Source organism: Neopsephotus bourkii, unplaced genomic scaffold (assembly GCF_033783945.1).
Source record: "Neopsephotus bourkii isolate Nb327-2 ecotype Australia unplaced genomic scaffold, CSIRO-AGI_Nbou_v1 NB_54, whole genome shotgun sequence".
Lineage (NCBI taxonomy): Eukaryota > Metazoa > Chordata > Aves > Psittaciformes > Psittacidae > Neopsephotus > Neopsephotus bourkii.
In genome coordinates this window covers 292,042-316,527 of record NW_026900571.1, presented here as the reverse complement: position 1 = coordinate 316,527, position 24,486 = coordinate 292,042, and the positions used below count along the sequence as shown (strand labels likewise).

At 39.4% G+C, this 24,486-nt stretch overlaps 1 protein-coding gene across 1 annotated transcript in view; it reads right to left on the bottom strand.

Annotated features, from left to right (window-relative positions):
* The window catches only part of SCFD2 (sec1 family domain containing 2), a 191,775-nt gene that overhangs the window by 145,658 nt on the left and 21,631 nt on the right, over positions 1-24,486 (bottom strand). The window contains exon 3 of the mRNA XM_061352578.1: positions 11,770-11,897. Coding sequence (XP_061208562.1) covers positions 11,770-11,897 — 128 coding nt within the window. The remainder of the gene's footprint in view (positions 1-11,769; positions 11,898-24,486) is intronic.

Below are 24,486 nucleotides of genomic sequence, written 5' to 3'. Positions count from 1 at the left end.
GCTGTTGGATTGAGTCCAGAGAAGGGCCACTGAAGATGCTCTGTGGGCTGGACCACCTCTTCTATGAAGACAGGCTGAGAGAGCTGGGCTTGTTCAACCTGAAGAAAAGGCTCTAGGGAGACCTAGAGTATCTAGGTCTCTTTCCAGTATCTAAAGGGGGCCTAGAAGAAAGCTGGAGAAAGACTTCTTACAAGGGCATGAAGTGATAGAACAAGGTAGAATGGACTTAAGCTGAAAGAGGGGAGATTTATACTGGATATAATGAGGAACTTTACTGTGAGAGTGACAGCGGCGCAAGTTGTCCAGGGAAGTTGTGGATGCCTCATCCCTGGAAGTGTACAACGTCAGGGTGGACGCAGCTTTGAGCAGCTTGATCTAGTGGAAGGTGTCCTTGCTCACGGCAGAGGGGTTGAAACTAAATGATCTTCCAACCCCAACTGTTCTATGATTCATCACATTCCACTACTTTCTTCAAGAGTGATCCCCCCTTTTTTTTGACTAGAAGGCTTCTTTCTTAACTTAAAGAAATTCTGAAACCCTTTCTGTCATCTCCTAAGACACAAAGTGCAATACTTAGAGATAATACCTACAACTGTCCAGTGCCCCAGCGAAGTGCAGGTGCCATGCATTTTTGCTGTGTGCCAAGCAGACATCAGATTTAGCATCTCCCAGCCCATATGCACAAATTCTCCTGCTGATGTAAAATACTGTCATTATGGCTGGTACAACCTATGAAACAAAGGTATCACAGTGCACATGTACAGCCAGTTGTACCTTATTTCCAACCAGACTGCTTCCACAGAGATATATATAACAGCAATTGCAGTAAATTTTCTTTTCTTGCACTTAAAGTGTTTTAGTTTTCACCCAGGTTCAAAGAGGCTTAAGGCTCCTGTGTTTTTAACCATGTCTGGGTCATCACAAATGAACAGCCTACAAGTACAGTTCAGGCTTTTTTTTGAAGGGAAAACAAAAACCAACCAACCTCTCTCCCCCCACCCCCTTTCAAATTCAAAACTTCAAAGTATTTCTTTTCAAGACAGAGAAGATGTAACAGCACTCAGCATCAGAAAAAAAAAAAAAAAAAAAAAAAGAGTAAGCCTACCAAACAAATTTCAGCAGAGAACAGAAGATGGCAACACAATTACTTCTTTTCAGGAAGTTGCACCAGCATTCAAAAACTAACAAACAGTATCTCTGATACTTCACTTTTTTATATATTTATATAAAACCCCAGCTTATTTCTATGCAGCAGTGTTAGTCACCTGCAGGTACTACTGACTAATGGGTATTCAAAACCAGGAAGAAGCCTTCTGGCCTTTCCTGGGCAATTTGGTTTGTTTGTAAAAGTTGTTTGTTTAGAAGCATTAGAAGCACTGAGTCACTGCTGACTCCAGCCAATGAAGAAGTACTGTTACCTACACCACCTCTCAAAACAGTACTAGTTACCAATATATATGCAAGTAAATACTATTTAAATTTTTAAGCTTTTAACCCACAGTCATTTCCTTTTAAAGATAAGCAGTATAAAAAATTAGTAACGTACATGTACATTAAACCCATTTGAAAGCTTCACAAATGTTTATTTGTGCATTAATGTTTAAGCCCCACTATTGTGAACATCATGTAAATTGTCTAGAGAAAGACCACATTTATATAGGCTTTTCACAATCTATATTTAAAAAGCCTTAATACTTTTATAAAGACAAAAAGACTTCATACTGAAGTTAATATAAGCTTTGTAGTATTACATTAGCAAAGAATATATACAATGAAATTACATATTTGCAAAACTCCTGCAAGAGCAACACACTTCTGTTTTCTTTCAAAATTTTGAGAATTATCTTCAACTAATCACAACCAGACATGGAAGGAGACCTGGCCACAAGTTCATATTTAAGCGTTTGGGTTGACTGTCTAGGGAAAAAAATGACATTAACAAAAAAAGAAAAAAGAAAGAAAGAAAGGCTTCATCCCAAAAGTCTGGACACATAGAAAGACTATTGTCACCTCATTCCTTTCTTAAAAGTGACAGCAAGGTTAGCCAAATAGTCCTGCATCTATGTGCCAACTACAATTTAATCAAAGATAACATACTACCAGCATATTTCTCTGTTTCACATCACTGTACAGGGTTCTGTGTTTCACTTTCTAACCGTTTTATCACAGTGAAATACAGAGTGAGGTATGAGACACAAATATGACATTCTTTACAGTTTTATTATGGTTTTACCCATTATCCATCTTACACCACAAGAGACTATTTAGCATGCAGCATATTAATCACTGAACAAGAGACAGATGACACGAAAGTACCTGTACTGAAACTTTGTAAACTAAATTAACCTAGGAAATGCTATTTCTGCAAGAATATTAAGTCACAGAATAATAATAAAGAAAAAACAACCCCCCCCCCCAAAAAACAAACAAACACCACCAAATCAACAGAAAACCACCACACCAAACCTAAAAAATTCAGCCAGAGCTTAGGGTAAAACATGGTACTTTGTGCTTCAGAACCAACTGAAGTCTTTCTTTAAACTTACGCTAAGCGTGAGTAGTCCCAGTACTAACGCTTCTTTTTTTAAGGTAAATTCCCATCATGTATAATGCAGTGGTCGTTACACAAATAACAAAAAAACCCAGCAACTAAAAAAACCCCAAAACCAGACACCAACCGCAAACCCCACAAACCAGCCCACACCACCCCTAACAATTCTGAACAACACTTGATTTCCTAAATAAGAACAGCAACACATTATTTACAGTCACCTGCAGGCAACACCTTCCTAACATAGTGAGGGACAAATTTTGCCTCTAGACAAATTTCTTGCAATAGAGGAAGTACAAGATGCTCTACAAAACTTCTATTCTGAGTAAATTCAGTTTTGGATTAAGACACCTAAATTAAAACAGATAATAAAATAGATTTAATTTTGCTATGAGTGCACTTCACATTATCCATTTCAGTTTCCTTCTCTAAATCAGGCATGTCTTCGTTAAGCAGGACCACTTTCAAACTCATTCCCAACAGCTGTAGCTGTTGTTGCAGTAGGAGAACCCAGCAGGACTGCATGTTCCACAACATTACCTTCTTTTCATCTCTACAATTAAGATGAAGGTTTGGTATTTCAATTTTTTTTTTTCAGATAGGATGTGTAAATTACACTGATGTTTTATCCTCAATTTTTTTTTCTCTCTTTTCAGTAAGATGGATTTCAGAAAAGCTCTTAAAAGGTCAGTTTGATACTCTGCCATTAAAGACAAATCAGCGCACAAGAAACAGGTAGATGCAAAGTAGTGTTTTCCCCAAGTCATAAAAGAACATAATCTACTGAAAGGCAATTTAAGGGAAGGAAGAAAGGAAAGGTGAGAGACAAAGGAAAGAAACTGGTAAGATGTTTAAAAAAATAAAAATTGACTCAATCAGCTGAGCAGCTACAAGACGGATAGAGCTGGGTAAGAACACGCTACTTAGTGCTGCCTTTATGACTTCAGACTTCTTCTTCTTCATGAAATATCCTGCATTGCTCCACAAGTTAAGAGTCCCTTCACTTTTAAACTTGTTGCATTAGATGATCGCATTCTGGGTCTGGATCCTGCACAGTATCTCTTTTTCAGTCCTCAAGCTGTTGCCCAGATAACACATATGAAGTTAACAACAGTAAACTTAAGTAATTGCTTATAAGTTGTCCTCTCATTTTTATACATTTCCAGTGTTTGAGCTGAAGTCCAACAAGGAGGATTAAAATTTATTGTTTGCTAGCATGATATTTCAACATTTGGGACACAGCAGTTTCCAGTTTCAACTCTTTTTAACTTCAGAAACAATAGCACTCACTAAGAACACATTTCATGAGTGCCTGTAGGCACTTGCAAACCTTTTGCCACTTTCAACTTGCTGTTTTGCAGCAAAGTCCTTTGTTCTTAGTATTTATTTCAACTTTTTCTGTGTTTCTTTCATTTGAAATAGTCTTTAATAGTGGATCTGTGACCTAAATGCCTCTAAAATTCCAGACTAAATGTGTCTGTCAAGTTGAACATGAATCAGCCACATACCCTTGCAGTAATGGGAGCGAACCAAGGTGACATCTGCACAAATGCAGCCAGAAGGCAGAGGGAAGCGGCTAGAGCCCTCTAGTAATTGTGAGACAGCATCCGGAAAATGAAGTTTTGGGCTCCACAGTAGAAGACACACTAGAATAAATCCAGAGAAGGGTCAGTATAATAGTTTAGAGATCTAGAAAAGGTGATGCAAAAGTAAGAGCTGAAGGAGATGGGTAAAAGAAGGAAAGGGAGCTACTTACTGTCTTCAAGGACATAAGAAGGGATTAGAGAGAAGACTGAATCAGACTTCAGAGGTGCACAGTGAAAGGACAAGAAGCAATGGTCACACACTGCAGCAAGTGAAAAAAAAACAACAATCTGTACATAAAGGAAAACATTTTCTCCACAAAAGCAGTTCAGACTGGTGCAAGGGACGCAGACAGGCTGTGGAACTGCATCCTTGGACATATTCAAAATTCAGCTGAACTAGGGCCAACATATCTACCTCTTCAGCTGTCCTTGGTTTGAACAGCGGTTGGACTAGATGAATACTTTCAGAGATCCCTTCCAACCCAAAATTATTCTCCAATTAATCAATATTTGTTGATACCACTCGTTCTGTGCTAAGCTGCAGACAGTCCTCAAAAAGGGAAAATTTCCTGCCAGGCCTTTACAGTCAATTTCATATTACAGAATTCTCTCCCTGGGATACACTTGATAAGAAAGGATGCCATAGCTGTGCTCTCAAAATGAGCCTTCTGCCACTGCCTTATCCTCTTTGTTACCACCAAGCTTCTTCCACAGTTACGTCCACACTAACAACCATTTCCAAGCCCAGTAAGCACTCCATTCATGTCCATTCAGGCTTCTTTCCACTGCACATGTTTCTTTCAACTACACATGCTAGACTGAAGAAGAAGGGATGGAGTATAAACTGCAAAATATAAGATGGACACACCACACTTCACATAGTTTCAGTTATTCTAAAGTACGTTTTTCTTCTCTTTTGAGCAATTGTTTTGTGCTCTCAGGGATGTTCTCCTGTGTACCAGCACTGAAAAAATTAACTGGCACATTCCTGAATTCAGCATCCAACTGGAGAGAAGAATAATGATTAGTGCACAGATGGTGATGCTTCTAAGCAACACTACATACAAATGCAGTAAATGCAGTGTCACTTACTAATGAAAAACAAACTTCTGCTCCTGAACATCTCTCCACCTCAGCTATTTTGTCACATCTCCTGAAAAAAAGGAAGCTTTGTTGGCAGGAGTAGCAGTATCCTTCATCTTTTCTGTGACATCTAATGAGCTACAGAGATGACCTGGAAAATTTAGTTGCTTAAGAAAAACAGCAGGCTACATGCTCTTTGCATATCTGAAGCCTTGAAGCAACATCTCTGTCCTAAACTGGCAAAACCTGATGACTATAAGCAGATACGATCTATTTAGTTAGCTGAATACTCTGACCATACCTGATGGTGTCAAAACCCTGAGCTTCATCCTCATGTAACACTGCAGGGTGAAACAGCCACATCAATTTCTTTCTGCAGTTCCCAATATGGTAATGACTGCTCAGAAAGACCATCTTCATCAAGAGCTGTCAGGAAAGCCTAACCACAAAGAATGTTCCCCTTAGAATGCAAAGGCCTATACAGAAGCCCCCCAAACAGGAATGTATCCAGACCTTCAGAAACTCTTCAAACTCTTCAAAAATATTTAGCACTCCAAGAAGCAAAAAGCCTTCCTGTCTCTGGAGTTGAGTGATGCAACAAAACATCTGCTGTATTAACCATCACTGAGATTGGGAACATTTACTTCAGGTCAAGACTACATTTTTAGTTGCACTACAGGGAGAAATCAGGAACTCACTATTGCAACAGGCTGGAAAAAACAAATCCGCTTGGCTAGATGGTCCCACACTGCAGGGCTTCTGTTACTTTTGATGAGACAAAGAACAGACTAACAACTCAGGAACTGCCTGCTCAGGATCCAGGCTGCACAGTGGGAAGAGCTCAAGTCTGAGACAGGCAGTGTTCCATCCCCTTGCAAAATGTCTTGAGAACACCAATGAGCCCTTGCAGCAGTGCTGTGAGACCCACCATCAGGAACTAGGGTCACCTCAGACTAAGCCAGGTCTGTCCCAGTTGAGTTGGTACAGGCAGCTTTCTGCTTCATGAGGATGCCTGGAGGGAGGTTTTGGCTACTGCCTCAATCATTCTGCAGCTTGCTTTCTCAAAGGGTTTGCAGACCACGTAAACAGGCAACAGAGAAACGTACATTAAACAACACAAGAACCAGTCTATAATATGATCTCCTCTCTGCATAATGGGGCCATAGGCCCAAGCCCAGCTTGGGACACCTCACACCAGGTCACATTGCCCAAGGCCCTGCCCAACTTGGCCTTGAACACTGCCAAGGACGGAGCTCCTACCACTTCTCTGGGCAACCCATTCCAGTGCCTCACCACCGTCACAATAAAGAACTTCTTCCTTATATCCAATCTAAACTTCCCCTGCTTAAGTTTTAACCCGCCATCCCTTGTCCTATCACTACAGTCCCTAATGAAGAGTCCCTCCCCAGCATCCCTATAGGCCCCCTTCAGATACTGGAAGGCTGCTATGAGGTCTTCACGCAGCCTTCTCTTCTCCAGGTTGAACAGCCCCAACTTTCTCAGCCTATCATCATATGGGAGGTGCTCCAGTCCCCTGATCATCCTCGAGGCCCTCCTCTGGACTTGTTCCAACAGTTCCATGTCCTTTTTATGTTGAGGACACCAGAACTGCATATAATACTCCAAGTGAGGTCTCATGAGAGCAGAAGGGCAAGATCCTCCTTTGATCTGCTGGTCTTGTTCCTTTTGATGCAGCTCAGGATACATTTGGTTTCTGGGCTGCGAAGGTATTCTTCTAACTCAAAACGGTATTCATATCTCCAAGCTAAAATGTCTGGATCTTCCCTTTTCCCCCCGAACAAATTTTAGAGTTCAGTTCAACCCATGCAAACCAGCCTATCTAAAAAAGTTACAGTACTCCTCTTTACTTCACAAAGCCTGAAGTTTTGCTAATTTTATGGTAATCTTGATTTTTAAAACTGTATTTGTACAGTTCAAGTATAAAGGAACCAGAAAGCTTTAATTCTTTTAATAAGGGCTCATGTAACAGCAGATTGCACTTTGTTTCTGTTATTATACCAGTGTTTCGACTTCCATCAGTCTCCATGAGTAAAATGACACAATAAAGGAATTCAGACTCGATCAAGGTTTACTGTGCTCTTTGCAAACAGAAGAGCAAGGGTGATTGTAAACCCACAAAAGAACATTTGTAGCAAAGTTTTTACCATTGCCAAATACTATGCTAATAGCAAAGCTTTCCAGAAGAGATTCATGGGCTGCCATGCTGAGGAGATGATTAAGATATGCATCAGACCTATGAAGAATGGAACAGGAAGTAGAGGAATGGAAAAACCAGCAACCTTTCCAGTGTAAGTCAGGCTGCTGCCTCGGAGCAGAACTCCTTACAGTCACTTACTTTAAGAGCTGAGCAGTAGAATCTCACTTTAATTTAGCACAATGCTATAAATCTCACAAAAAAGCTATTCCACTGATCTCCTAAACTGCCTTCCAAAGAGCTTTTCAAAACGAGATGTAATTCTTTAAATAAAATACATTTATTTAAACGCCAGGATTTTCATTATGCCAAAATAATTTACACCTATACATTTACACTTACACAAAGGCATATCTGACCAGAATTTGGCAAATATTTATCTTCCCCACATATTTATCACCATTCACTTAGATATACAAAACACAAAGAAAACTACCTCAGAGACAAACTGGTGCTAATGTAGTTTTTAAAAGTGTTGTTTGCTGTTTCTTTGTTGATTTTATAAAGTGTGTGTGTATATAGATACGGAGTATTTTAATTCCTTTTTATTTAACTGGACATCTAACAAAAGACAGCTCCACCTGTTTACATGCAAAAACTTACTGTTTTGGGAAATGTATCTAGCTGAAAGGGTTAAGGCAAAACTTAGCAGTAACTATTATGTTACTGACATGGTTTCAGTGCGTTTATATCATCCTGTAAAGCAGGGGCTCAATATCAGCACATTCACAGTAAGAAATACCAAACAAATACTACCCAAAAGTCAATACTGGCAGCATTACTAAACTCCACAGGAAATTACATCTTCAAAACCCTTATACTCAGTTATGTATTTATGGATGGAACAGATTAAACAGTAAGCAAACCGGATGTAGCATGCATAAAGCCTTTATGCTGGCTGGAATTCTGCACAGTGCTCTGCCTTCCTTCTGCAGGACTGACCCCAGAAAATCAAATAGGCTACATTGCTAAACAGCTCAGGTTTTGTTCTCTAAGGAAAGGGCAAAGTAGCTGTAGTTTTGTGTTCTAGTCAGTTTTACGGACCGTCATTTGACGCTTTGTGTCCTTCTGTAATGTGGTTTCCCAAGACTTGCAATTCTTATTCAAAAAAGAAACAGGATTTTAGAATGCTAGCAGTGGACACCTCTGGACAGCTTAGTAGCCCATGTGACTCACTGAAGTTTGTAACAACACTGTTTTGCTCACGAAAAGAAATTACAGATAAAATACACACTTTCCGAGGACATAAATGGAAGAAGGAGAAGGAAAAAAGTCAAATCCTTGAAGATGGCACAAGACCACTTAATGCCCCACCTGAAAACCTGAGTAGAAGATAGCGACAGAAAAAGGAGAGAATCCTGCTGTATTTACAAATGTGATGAAGATGATCTTAAATTTGAAACTGGGCTTGGTCCAAGAGTTGATTCACCAAAACTTCCAGCCAAATGTTGCCAGCTTATCTTCAAACATGTTCTTTCTACCCTCATCCCTTCTGAACTGGCCAATCGGACTTTCAGACATCCCTAGCACTTTCCTTGATACAACTAACAAAATGGATATGCAAATCAGAAACACCTGAAAGCAGCATTCAAATCTACTCAGCTTAGAAAGTATGTCCAGAACTGTTGATTTCCTTCATTTCCCTTTCTTCTCCTTCCTCAGAACTCCTTTCCTGTCTCCGCTCCTGCCAATTTCAGCAGAACATGGAGCTCCCAGTGGCCTGCAGACATTTGGGGATGTTTGGGGAGAAGACGTGTCCTCTTCTACAGTTCTCTTACTCTCCTTCCCTCTCAGGATGATGAGGACACATCCAGAAGACACATTCAGAAGACATCAGAAAGCAAAAGCTTGATCTGTGGGGCCTCCCATAACTGTCAGAGTTTCTGCCACACAGAGCCAGGCAGAGAAAGAGTAAAGCTGCGTGTCACCCACATGGCTTGCAGGGGAAGCATGGGCAAGCACACGCACACCTCAGAGTAATGAGCAGCCTTTCACAGCCCAGAAAATACCAGAATTTATTTTCCTTGCACCAGAAATACAGAAACAGGACAGGATCAAGTTTCTTATTGCTGCACAGGGGTCCCACGCTGCCAGTGTCACACGTGATGCAGTTTTTCAGGCAGGTGGCCACTGCAGGAGGGCTCAGCTACACCAAATGGAATTCAAAGCTTTGCTTTCAAATATAATTCACTCTTTATTTCCAGGGGGAAAAAGGCAAGAAAGCAGTAGTAAAAGGAAAATACTCTTACCATCTGACACAGCTGGTCTTAGTAAAGAGAGTAAGAGGCAACTTTCATGCTAGAAAAACTCTCTGACATTTAATATTAGGGCCATAAAAAACTCAGAAAATACCCTAAGTGTTTTGAAAATCAGTGTGCAATCAGCCAAGGTCTTCCAATACACTCAAACCTAAGCACAGAGCAGAGTGAAAGCATTTCCCTTCTCTCCAGCCAGTGTTGCCTCATATCACAGCTGCGGTGGAAGGAGCCTTTCAACTAAACACAGCTATCAGGACCAGAATAGGCCATTAGAATTTTTCCTTCTCAGCAAAAGCAGCAATTGATAAACAAAACAATTTCCAGCTTCCCTACAGAGAACTAAGATGTTCTGTAGCAGGATGAACAAGGAATGAATGCTGTAAACATGCAGATCTGTTCTAGAAAGTCATTAATAAACACGTCATTGGACAATGTGACACCTGGGTGTGATCTTCAGGTGTTCTGCATTTATGCTCAGTAAGAAGATTTTATTTTGGTGACCTTAATGCCCTCCTTTCCTTGACTCTAATTTTTCCCTGTTTATCATTTATAAGACCGCTTTGAATTTTGTTTCACCCTTTGAAGTTCAAGTACAAAGTTAACAACTGAATATGATTCACGTGCAAGATAAATACACAATTCACAAAATAAATAACCAAGTTCCATAAACATCAGCAAATTACAGCTACACTCTAACAGAAAAGAAGTCAGAAATTTGTTTCACCATCAGCTCTTAAATGTTTCTACGTAGCACTATATTGGGTGCATGTATGTCAGACATTTAGGCTGACATCAGTAAGCATCAGGTTATTGCATCCTTCACTCGACACCATCAGTAGAGGCCACAGAAGAGTGGCTGATCTAGTCATTCACACAAAGCAGCAGAGGTGGTAGACAGAACAAAGCTGAATTTCAAAATCATTTGATTAATCAAAATAAGAAGTCATTTTTAAGGCATATATACTAGAAAAAACTGGGGGCTTTTTTTATGTTATTATGGTGAATACTTGCACACAGTACCAGTGAAAGCTTAAACAAGATTTTATTATCCTGTTAAAAGATACCTCCTTCAGACAAATTTGTAATAACTCTCTCACAGCTGCTCCTTTTCCACTTCTTTAAAACAGTTTACAGCATTACTGTTGCAGCAATCTAGTATTTCTGATTAATACCTACTAAATGCACGCTCTAGCTATTTGTAAAGACCATACAATATAGGAAATGTTCTAGTTAAGAGTTCATGAGTTGGCTGAACATCTAATTCTTCTACAATATCTTGGCAGTTTACTCTGGAGTCCCAGATAAAAGCATATTAATTTTATCCCATGAGGACCTTTCCTAATGAAAAGTTCAGCATAAAATAATCTTAGAGAGCATAAAATGCAAAAAATTATTAAAGCATAGAGCAATACTAGTTTTTATAAGCCTAACATACCAATTCCTACATTTCACTACGTATGGTATATAGTGAGAATGAGGTTCTGCAGAAAAACTATTGAAAGTCATTATGCTGTAATCTGTATCTCTTATATGCTTAAGAATTCCAAGTTTAAAGAGTGCCCAGACATGGTTTTTGGCTTAAACTCTCTTGAGCCAGGCAGCCTTACTTCACATAAACCTCGCAACCTGTGTAATGTAACCACTACCTGTACAATGTAATCATATCCCAGATCTGCACAACTTCCACCAGATCAGCTGCCATTTACAATGCCTGCTTTCAGGACAAAAATCCTGCTGATGTTTCAAGAATACGCAGACTCCTGTGCTTCGAATAAAGATAAGCATCACTAGTTGCCATTTGCGTACCTTTAAATCCCTCCTTCATAGAACTCCATTGCTTCACCACTGCTTTCAATCTGTTTAAGGCTGTGGTATTTAAAATAAAATAACTGCCTCTCACTTACATACCATAAAGACCCTATAATAGCCAGGATGCTCACCTGAAATCTGTTGACAAAGATGGGGATGAACCAAGGATGGGGTGAGTTTTCCCCAAGAGGGTGAAGTGCAAAAAGAGTTGCTGGCATAACCTTTCAGAATGACGCTTTGCAGCGAAGGATATGTCATGCTACTCACCCATGCTCATCTTAATAGGTAAATTTTCTCTGCTCGCAGCCTCCACAAGGTGTCTCCTAGCCTCCATCACAGCTTCCTTTTGTTTGAGATTCATGAAGGACTCCCAGAGAGCTTTAGCAGCTGGATCACTATAAGAAAATGACAGGGTTACACTAAACATTGCTTGAGTAATGGAGTAAGCTTAAGACAACATTTATATTTTAAGATGAGTGCTCCTACTTAGTAACTCCTCTGAGGTGGGCAGGATACAAGCAAAAATAAAGTGATATAAAAGCTTGGTTTTTCTTAGCAAAATACTTGCTACAGTTTAAAAGAATAAAATCTAGGATTTTTTGCTACCAATTACAAAGCATTAGGATTCACATATAATAAAGCAGTGTATCAGCCTTAAAGTAACCACTACTGTTCAAACACTGGAATATCAGAAACAGTCCAAACTTCTTCTGTTACCAAAATCTATGGAAAGCATGGGGTATAACTTCCTCATGAGAGTTTAAATCCCAAAGCCAATATTACTCTCCAATTGAGAGTGGCCCTGAGGATAAAGACTTGGGGGTGTTGGTTAATGAGAAGCTCAACATGACCTAGCAACATGTGCTTGCTGCCCAAAGAGACAACCGTATGCTGGGCTGCATCAAAAGGAGTGTGGCCAGCACACTGAGGGAGGTGATCTTCCCCCTCTGCTCCTTTCTCTTGAGAACCCCCCTTGAGTACTGCATCCAGCTCTGAGGCCCCTAACACAAAAGGGACATGGAGCTGTTGGAGTGAGTCCAGAGGAGAGCCACGAGGATGATCAGAGGCTGCAGCATCTCTCCTATGAAGACAGGCTGAGAGAGTTGGGGCTGTTCAGCCTGGAGAAGAGAAAGATCTAGGAAGACCTTAGAGCAGCTTCCAGTACCTAAAGGGGGCCTACAACAAAGCCAGAGAGGAATTTTTTATAAGTGCAGATACAGATAGGACAAGGGTCCTATCTTTTAAACTGGCAGATTAGATATTAGGAAAAAATTCTTTACTGTGAGGGTGGTGAGACACTGAACAGGTTGCCCAGAGAAGTTGTGCAATACTTTGAGGGACAGTGCATCAGGGCCAGGTTGAATGCGACTTTGAGCAACCTGGCCTAGTGGAAGGTGTCCCTGCCCACGGCAGGGTGGTGAAGGGGGCTTGAAACCAGATGATCTTTAACATCCTTCCCAACCCAAACCATTCTGTGATTGTGATTCCAACGCCAAAGGCTGTTGATATGATTTGATGAGCTACCATCACTTTGGGCTTCAAGGATTCTCCTTATATGAAAAGAATAATCCACTGCAGAATTTAACTGTACTTACAGTTTCCGTATTTACAGAGCCTGTTTTTATTGTTGCTGTTGCTAAGCTTAAATTAGGAATTTGTGTGGCTCATCTGCAGTCAGCTCCCCACCAGTCTTTGCTCTCCTCCAGGACACTGCATTTGTTGCTGCTGACAATGCATTCTGTGTTTTCTCAGGGGTAGAAGTGGGGAAGGGAGAAAAATTCTCGCCTGGGGCTAAAGCCACACATTGGGGTTAATTGTATTGGGCTTTGGGTTTGGCTGATTTTGTTTTTGTTTTTGTTTTTTTTTTTCCTTTATTTTCCTTTTTTAAAGAAAAACCTTCCCTTTGTTTTTTCTCAGGAGACACTTAACTCCTAAATACATTTTTATGTCATTTACAGCATGCTTATAAACATGCCAAAACAAGCTTTGTTTCACAGAAAATAAAAAAGCCTAACAATACATTTGATACCTGTTAGAGAGCAGCTGTGCTTATGCTCTATTGCAACAGGAGGGCTGTATTTAGCAATCTGTGCTATCTCCCAAACCAGGTAAGAGGATGGACAAGCTCCACTTCTGTCATCCCAGGAACCCACATCCTGTGTGTCAAGGCTTACGTGGGTTCAAGGACTGGGGGAAGAAGGTTGAATTACTCTTCTTCTGAACTAACCACAGACAAATAGGAAGAGCAAACTGCATCCTATTGGCATGCGTTAGGAAACAATCAGATGACCTGACACAATCTTTCCATTTCTCTTTCACATAGTGCAACTCAATCGGTGACAGAGGCAGAAGGCAGAGCATTCCTAAGCAGACAGGGCATCTGCAGCAGCTTCCTCTACACCATCACAAAGAGTCATCTGAGCACTGGTGCTGTGAGCTGTTCACATGCAGCAGCTACAAGGGGATCCTTCACAAGAAAAAGCATACCTATTTATATTGTACAACAGTGCAAGAAATAAGAAAGAGATTTCCAAAGCAACTAGATGGTTCAACACAATCCTCCTTAAGTAATAGAACCCTGGGTAAGCTATTTTTACAGGCTATCTACCCAATTACTATGATTCCATCCTACCCACCTGGCATCACTTTTAAATGCAGCCTATTGACCCTGCTCACACCACATTCACAGGGAATGTCTCAATGACATTTACAATCATGGCCAAGGTGTGGATTGCAAGATGCCACTGCTCTGCCTGCTGACTAATCCCTTCCTGAACATGCAGTTTCAAATACAAATCTATACAGATCAGCAATCAAGCCTAAACTGGCAGGAAGCTGGTTTTAAAAAGACTTTTTTTCTTCTATTTCAAAGAAAAATGCCTGTTTCTAAGATTTTAACCTGTTCTTCATTTTGCCAGTGTTCTTCCATCACTGTAAATTCAAGCAGAGTCTCACATAAACTCAGGCACCAGGAGCTAACACTGTAAAACAACAGAAAACAAACAACTTAAGGAAGATAAGTCTCCCAAATCTTGCACAGGTTTGTTTTTGTTACTCCTATACTTCATAAAGATATTTAGCAAATAGCAAAGCATGGAAAATTCATCCCAAAAGCATCTACAGACCTCAGTAAAAGTCAGAATGTACATGATAAGGTTGCACCATTTTTCTACCTGTTGTCCTTGCTTGCTGCTCTCCCTTTCCACACTATGTGTTCATCACCTCTGTCAATTTAGACTACAAGGTCTTTGAAAGCAGCATATACGCTATTTGTATAATCACTACTGCAAGTCCCTGTTTTAGCTGCTACTTTACTTGCTACTAGTTTAAACAAAAACCATAAAAAATAAAACTAATTTAAAACCAAACAGAAAAGTAAGAATAAGTCACACTAATGCATGAAAAAATAAACCCAAAAACATGGCAAGGGAGAGGTTTGTTTTTTTGGCTTGCACACTCTTTTTTCCTCCTTTTGCCACAGTAGGTTTTCTTTAATCTCAAGGACCTAAATTTGCACTGTCCCAGAGCTCTGCTTTAACACACCAAAAATAGTAAGAAGCAAACCAACTGTGGTACAGCCTAAAAGTAGATGGGGGTCAACCACACTCCTGTATGCTTGGATCTCTGTAACCCAACGAGTTTCTGAAGACATTTTTTCTTCCCACTGCTTTGCAGGATACTCAGTGCTTTAGGTAATGTACATAGAGCAATATCTAAACAGGATGAGTTCAATATATATTAATAGCTCACATACATAGCCAACTGACTAGGTCAACCCACAGAAAGCAACATTTCTATGCTCAGCTCTTTTTTATGTAATAGGGAAAAAGTAACAGAAGTACTTGTATGTTTTCTGCTGAAAACACTTTTCCCACTCCCTCTCTATTACACTTGCAGAGAACAGCTTTTCCTTTGAACAACTGCCCATTCTTTAACTTCATCGAGGCAAGTCAGGAATGGCTGCTGGAAATAAGTCAGTGGGACACAGTACAGGGCTCTGGTGCTACCTCTTGCCTGACCTGAGAAGTTACCACGGTATTTTCCTTTCAGAGATTCCTAACGCTTGGAAAAAAAAATTATCTTATCTTCCCCTTTTGGTGAGACATTTGTCTGTGACTGCCTTGCAGCTCTTGTCATGGTGCCTTTCCCCTCCTCTTTTTCCCCTCCACAGTTCCTCTGCTTTGGTCTAAATGCCCTAATCCGATGACACTGGTGCTGTAATCAGTGATTCGTATGGGATCCTGTATCCCAATTCACATTTCTCCTTCCTCTTGCATTCCTTCACTTCCCAAGGTCTGTTTATTGATTTTACACATTATCTAGTGAACCACTGCACTCTGAAAGTAGTTCTACGAATCTAAGGACATTTAAAAATTTAAATGATGCATTACAAGACCTTTGAATATATTGTTGGAATCATGTTATTCTGCAAGAAAAAAAATATTCTTTACAGTTACACTACAATAAAATCAGGAGTTTTAAAACACCATTCAAAACAAATGTCACAACAATAGATAAATATTACAATGCACATGTCTCTGCATATCTATTGCAAAATGTTCTGCAGGGCACAGCAAGCCTGACAAAGAGAGCACTTTGAATCAACCATCCATCTCAGAAACAGAATAAAATAAAAACAAGCATAACAGTCGTCTGGTAGACAAATTAGACGTTTATTAAACAAAAACATTATGTTATGTCCAGAGCTAAAGCTTTGAAAAGTCCTGTTAGACACAGCTATTTGATATACATAAAGCAAGGTTTTTGACAGACATCTGATAATTACAAATTTTTCCCTTTCCTTCACACAATAATGTTACATTTTTTTTTTAAATGAGCCATTCTTTGTTCCAAAACCAGTCAGAATTCAACTGCATATAATCTGGACTTTAAAATATCAATGAAGAGTTTATACAAGAAGAAGAGAAAATTTAGACACCTAAAAGATGCAGCTTCCCTACTTCTGGTATTTGCATTCCAATTTTCAAAGTTGAATTGTGAAGACATAGGGGAAAATGACCAAATCATCAGGCCATATGAATCCTAAAATGAGACATCAGATGGCAAAAGTGCCAGGAAAGAGATGCTGATGAGAAGCAGGTCAGAAAGACTGGGATGCTCTGTGCTGACCAAAGACAGCTGTAGGCAGTTCAAGGCAGCTCTGATCTGCAGCGTCCAAAGGCTTGTTTTAATTAAAGACAGGAGAAGCGGAAAATAAAAATCAAGACTAGAACAAGTTAGCTGTGAAGTGGCTAACGAGCTGGCTTCCCAAATTTACAATGCCCAAAGGAAAGACTGCTCAATGAAATCTAATGTTCACTAGTAGCAAGACGCCAGGGCAAAAAAGCCAAAGCCTTAATCAGAAATAAGGGTACAGTCTGGTAAGCAGTTCTCTTGGTGGTGTGCTAGCTTCAGCAACACTCACTGTGGTGGAACTTGTTCTAATCCCCATGGCACCCCTTTCAGCTATGGAAACACGCTCCGTGTGAGACTATGCATTGAGTCAGACAGGAAAAAAGTTGGCACTTCTTAAACACAGCTCAGACCCTTAAACTAATTTGCTTGACCTAGACATCTACAGGTTGATAATCAAATGCCTAATCTTGCATCAAGAAGAACAAACTCTCAGAGTAGATGCAAACCGAAATGCAAACACAGAAACCTGGAGACACTTATTACCTCTTTGGGGGGGGGGACGACACCAAATTACAACATCACAGTTTTAGACTTGGCTAAAATGATAACACCTCTTGCTTCATACCACCAGTACAGAAAGATATTTGCTTCCCTTATTGCTCCAGATCTTGTCTAGTACTGTTAAATTACTAAAATCTGGTCTTCCAGGTCACTAATGCAAGAGTAAAAGTTCAAGAAGCAATAAGCCCATACTAGAAAATGTGTCTACTCAACAACTAAATGTTCCTTCCCCATTTACAATTACATTTTCAGATCTACCAACCAGACGGTCTTAACGTCCTTCATATTTATAATATTAGTTTGGCAATGTATTTCTTCAATCAGCATGTATAATTAAGCAAATGAAAATAAGTCAAACACTCTTGTCCAAGCAATATAGCATAATTACCAAAATTATGCCACAAAATCAGCCACATCTGTAGTCTCTGGCAAGTAAATTATTTTAATGTGATCTAATTTCCAGTCAAGGAGGATAGAACTGACATGTACATTCTCTGTTACTGGATTTTTGCCCAGGCTGCTTTTTCCTTCAGTTACATGCAACCCTTGCTGTGTCCCCAGGCTTACTGAAAAACAGAGTCTCTCCCACCATTTTTCAAAGGCCAAATTGAAAAGTCAGTATTTACACTCAGATTCCTTCCCAGATCTTCTACAGCTCAAATCAAGAAAGAAAAAGATGACTTCGTACAGTTGCGTTTTGGTTTTAAACAGCTTGGGGTCAGGTGAAAGCACATCCTAGATCAGAAACAGCAAATAACCAGGTGGAGGACATCATACAAGCAAAATGGTAAGGAAAGAAAGATAAGCAAATGTGGTTATTCCTACATCTGGCAAAGGACATGGGATTTCAAAGAGCAACTCGCTGACATAAGCTCTGAATAAGTGACAGAAAACAACAGCGACTGGGCTTCAAAAATTAACCAGCTGAAAAGATAGCATTTCAGCATAGTGAAGTAGTAGTGTTTGTACTGTTACAGAGTTAAAAAAAAAAATAGAAGGAAAATTGTGATAGTCCCAACATAAGACATATATCAGCAAAACTTTCACCCTATGTCTATACAGCTTTACAGCTAAACTGTGCCTGTGTATTTTCACAAGAGAGAGGGAGGAGGGGAAAAACTCAGTAAAGATTAAATTACAGTTTCATTAATACCACAAAGCTGCCCAAAACTGAGCAACTGCTAAAAATAAGAAGCGTGCTGAAACATATCCTTTGCAATAACACACATTTGTTTAAAGACAACACAACATCCACACTAAGTGCACAGCACTTAAAAGAACAACACTAGGATTGTTAGAAGAACATTACTACGAAGGACAAATCCACTGCTGGCAATATGTCACTGGCATAGCGATAAACCAAAGAAAGGCACAAGCCTGCGATAAGACACAACGATTTGGCTACAAACCTGGAGCAAGGGGCACGTATCAAGAGGCATCCTTTCCCCTGAACCAACTGCCCTGCTGTTTCAGAGACAATGGACACTGCACCAAAGCTATGCCAGCTATACTGCACACCCTTGGGGACACGTGCCAGCCGGATAACCCGGGGGGGACAGTGACAGCCAAGTCTCTAACTGCACCCCACTCCATGCACAACAGCCCCCACTGGGTAGAAGCAACAGCTCCCCTCCACAGCCTCTGCTGCTTGCTGCTTGGATGCTGTGGAGAATGCTGTATGGATAAGAAGAGCTGATCTCTGCACTGCTGCACTACCTGGACACAGCTGGGCTTAGAGAAAGGGGCTGCTCTTCACTTCAGACTTCACAGAGGAACCAAATGGCTCAAATTTATCAAAAACCTTCTATACAGGAACAGCTACCAGTATTTCCAGGACTTCAATCTCCAATATTGCTGCATATTTGTGTGCATCCCCAGCACATGCACTTGATGGGCAAGCCAATGTGCATTCAACTGAAGATGCACCAATACTTCTTCAAAGGAAAAAAAAAAAACAACACACCAAAATCCCAAAATGCTTGTTTTCAGATAAATGTAAATTGCACATCCCCAAATGGGACTAACATTTGTTATTTCTAAAAGTAAAATGACAACCTTTTGAAGTTTTAAAATGTCTCTTAGCAGCGGACTGTAATTCTGCTGTTGGACATTTTATGTGGTGGGCCAATCTGGTCAGCCTAATTAAATGTGCCTCATAGCAGAAACTTGAACTACGTTCCTGTCCATCCTAACCTTAGGGAAAAAAAAAAAAGGGGGGGCAAACAGAAAGCTAATGTCACTTTGGCACTGTGCTTCCAGAAAACTGCAGAAGGAGAATCGGATATTACCATCCTTACCATAGATGAGTAAAAATACTACAGCAGTTCATCTTATTGTCACATCCTCACATATGTGTGAAGATCTCCTCCATGTGTTGAGGTTTTAAGATTAGAACATGCAAATGGTACTTTTTTAAAAAACAAAACCCCCCCAAAAAAGTGTGAGACCCACATTAAAGAACATAAATGTGTTCCTGAACAATTTAATGGTTATTTCCCAGTTTCACTGCAAGCCCTCAAGCCACTCAGTGGGTGTAATCTGCTCTAGACTCAACTTTGGCTGTGTACTTTGGCACCAAGTCAAAACACAGAGGTTATTGTTTGATTTATATGCCAAGAGCCTCTTAGATAAAGGGCTAATGGCAGGCTGATAGCTTCAGCCTTTGCATGCGGTGTTTATACAGACCCTTCTTTCCTTTCCCTCCTTTCTGTGTATACTCCAGGAAGGCTGTGTCACATCAAGATCAAGTTAATTAATTAACTCATACTAGCATAATTGGTTGATAAAACAATTGATTCAGTAAAGCTCATGGGGAGTGCTGCTAAAACACCAACTTTTCTGATTCAACAAGGCACGGAGTTTTGAGATTTGCATTTTTTTTTTCACTGCGAACAGCAGTTTTAAAGCAATAATCACACTACAAGAACTGATGGAAGAAACTATGAGAAATTAATCTGTCAAGTAAGTGACTGAAATGGTCAGAAGATATTTCAGTACTTCATGAGATACTTCAGCAAAAAATAAATCAAGTCCTGCAACAGGGAGGGTCACATAAGAGAATTTTCTACATTGTTAGTTCTGTAAACTACTGAAATTTCCCCAAAAGAAAACGAGAGACTATTTCTAGAGGCTATGTGATATACGCTGCTATTTACTACTTCCAAACTAGGGGTATTTTCTAGTATATAAATGTTTAGTACTGTTTAAAATACTCCTATATTGGGATAAAGTCTTACATGACAAACTCATTTATTAGATGTTTGCATTAGATGCTTGCAAACTTTATTATCAAATTATACAATTAAATTGGTTTTCTGCAAGACACAAGCAGCACAAATGTTAATTGGGAAAAATCTCATTCTGAAGATACAGAAAATCAAATCATTAAAACTAGACTAGATTCTTAACAGCCTTTTGGCACCAATTTATTTTAAAACACTTAAACAGCAGACAGATAAAGCAGAAGCTGTCAAGCATTTTAAAATCAGATCTGAGGTAACATTCAATGTGTTGCAAATCAGCTTGCAGCCAGCAAAGCTAAAGCATATGAGCAAAAACAGGAGCTGAGGATCAGCCACAAAGTTTTACAATAGATTCTTCTCTGGAGTTCACAAAACATTTGTAAGTAATCAATGTTAGGAATGTCACATTTTTATCAGGAGTTTATTACTCAGTCCATTGTATATTGTTCAATATACAGGTATAAATACTGCAAATGTATATTACTAATTGGACTAATATAATAGGCCTCTTCATAAAAAGACATCATGTGTCATGATAATGGAAAAAATTCCGTAATATTTTGCCTCCTCTCCCATTTTCACCTTAGCATGGATTCTCCTGAGTCAGTAATACTGACTTATCATGAAGGATCACTTTGCAAGCCAAGCTGGGACGCAGAGAACTTGTTTTGCCTAGTCCTCAGCAGCCAGCAGGAACTGCCAGGCAGCTCCACAGGATAGACCCCAAGTTTTCCTTCATTACTGGTTTCACATACAGCTGACTCAACACAGGCATAAACCAAACAGGCAGAACACAGTGGTTGCTCTTCAAAAGGTTCAGCTCACAAGCAAAGGGTATGCATCAGGGGAAACTTGGTTAAAACACAGCAGTAACAGAGGGAACAGTTATTATATGCAAGTTATTATATTCAAGCTATATATATTTAGCTTCATAAAGGCATACCTACAGGTATCAATGCTTCTGGGCAATGCTGTATACCTGATCAAATTAAATTTTGCAATCGTTTTCATATGCAGGGTGATAAAACAGGCTTTTAGCTACCATTAGGAGAGAAAAAAATTATTCAACACATAGGACCAATGACTAAGACCAATGGGAATAGGAAAGCATTCTCTGAATTTGTTACTGAGCATCATGTGAGAGGAAGTCTTGGTTCATCTTACAATGAAGCATACGAAGTATGGGAAAAGATTTTCATGGACATACAAGCAAAAGTCTAAAAAAATGCTGAGAATACACAAAATCACAAGCTCGTTTCAGACAGACAAGAATTGTGACAAAATTATCCCAAAACAGCTTTTAAAACAACAAAATTTCAAGTTTCAAACCCACTACGTTTTATGTAAACTACTGTGTTGCAATAAAACCATGAGCACTATACTCTAAACCAGGAAGAAATATGCTCCCTGTTATCAGTAGAGCATGGGAGAACTTAAAAACAAACAATTCAAAAGGTTCTTATAAACATACCCAACACAGCAACCCCAAACTGCCCCACAACTGCTCTGTTCACCTATAGCTCTTTGCTTGGGGCTGAATTCCTTTTCCCTTCTTCACAGATAACGCACCGTAAATCAGACTCTTAAAATCTGACATATTTTTGGTCCACAGGTGAACTGAATTACAGTAAAATTTAAGAATTAATTAGCAAAAGGTTGGCGAGGATTCAGTTCACATCAGGAATTGATTTAAAAGAGGGGGAAAAAAATCCTCCAAAGAAAAGCAAATAGCAACACAGCATTCAATGTTTTGTCTTCTTTATTTATTTTTCTGTTAATAAAAAATAAAGAGAAACTTGTCTTTCCTGGCTCATTCATACATCTATTTTACAGACTGTCATACTTACAAAATCGAAAATGTACAAAAGTCTAAAGACTGTGGTCAACCACCATCTGAAGCAGGTTCGTCACTTGCCAAACCCACTGTCTTTAGTTTTATCAAACATTTCCTCAGTATAAGCATCATGTAAACTTGCAAGGACAAGCATCCTAACCACAGTTCTGTTTCCAGCTGATCTAAATATAGATGTATTTATACATACATATGCTGTGATACACATGCAAGAAGGTTTTTGGCTCCAGAAAGCCAAAAAGTTTAACATCTACACTTCAGCATCCATGACACAGAACAACTTTACTTGCTAATAATCACATACATGAAACAATGCAGCTGCTCATGGAATGATGTTATTGAAAAGTAATGCAACTCCGCTCATTGCTGCTTCCAGAATCAAAGAGTAATAGTGTAAACCAATGACACCAGTATGCATTAAACCAAAATACAAAAACAAGTCAAGATAGCAGAAAAATAACCCGTGGATTGTATTTTACCATAACAAAAATTGGCACAAATGCACACGTGCACAAGCAGATTATCTGAAAAGTAAAACTAATTTATAAATCCTCTTACTCTATACCAGTAATAGGAATTTCTGTATCAGCTTAATATTAGAATAGTTGCTTAGTGAAAAATTTCTTAAAAAGAGCTTTTTGCAATAGAATTTACTCTCTCTCTCTCTTTGAACTGGTATTGTCACATTCAATAATCTTTTAGAGAAAGAGCATTTTTACATTGTTTCATCTGATTACAGACTGTCAACACAGCATTTTCCTGTATTAAAAGCAAAACTATACAGTCCAATGAATAGTTTGGGGAGCTACAAGTTCTTATTACCTTTGTGTTCTGCTTATTTTAGCTATTCCCAAGATCATTAATATCCACTTGAACCTGTAAACTTCAAGGTCAACCAAAGGTGAAACATAAGGAAGTAATATAATATGGGAGTATTCAACTGGATTATATGCTGTGAAACATGAAGGCAGTTTCCTTAAAGTACACTTTTTTTTTTCTTTCTTAGTAATAGAAGAGATAAGAAGATAAACTCCATATTGAACCAGAATTTAATTTGGAGGATTTACAGAATGACTAGTAATTCCTTTTATAGAGTAATCTTAAAATTTACTAACTGTGGCTTTGTAGAAAACACTACCTAATCAGAACAAAATTAGTAGAAAAATATTCATCAAACATTCCACAGATGGTGTAAATATATAACAAAAAAAATGTAATATTGTATAAATACCTTACTGCTGCCACAAGCAGCATAAACCCCATAACCTAAGTCCACACTGTTCGCTGTTGTTAACCTACAGCAGGGGGGTGTTACATTACATGTACAAGCTGGTGATCAGCAGCACTGAGAACACACGAAAGCCTTGCAAATAACTCAGGATCAAGAAGGGTCTGCTTGGGACCAAACATCAGGCAAAATCTCTGCAACTCCTGGCCTTACATCTCACATGGTTATCCCTCTGCAGATGACCCATGACAACACCATCAAAGCTCTACGTGCAGATAAACCGGGTTTTATTTTGTATTTGTGACATCAGAGGGATAATGCATATATCTAAACTGTTGTCCCCTACACGTGCTGTGGCATCCAAGTGCAGTACACCAAAATCTGTAAAATAAACTAAGCAAGCAGAAGAGGCTGACACTGCAGGGAGAAAGTCTTTGGATCAGGACTCTTCATCCTCTCCACACCACCCTGTGAAAAGGAGAACTGGTGCTTAATTCACTAACACCTTTCTGTCTGCAAAATACAAAATTATTAGAAGTCTGAATGCATTACCGACCAATATACCAATGTTCCTCTAAACAAGTAAGGCTGCTCCTGCTGAACTACTGGAAGAAGCAGTACCACAAGCATGAATGGCTGGCAAAGGACCAGGCCCTCCCTAAATACATTACTGAAGCCAGCTCTATCCACAATCTACAAAACAGACTACCAGTGATGTTTCACACCATTAGATGACTACTGTGCAGACTGCAACATGTTTTCTTCTGTAATGATGGAAGATGTTACCCTGAGGCAAGTCTCATGGAAACAAAGGTACATACAGGAAAGTAAGGGGTGTACGAAAAGAAATCCACATAGAACTGTTGTTTCACACCAGACTGAAGCATGAGTGAGATGGAAACATCAGTCATGCAAACAGCCCTGAAACAGAAGCCATGCCTGGCAATTTCACCAAGAAATAGATC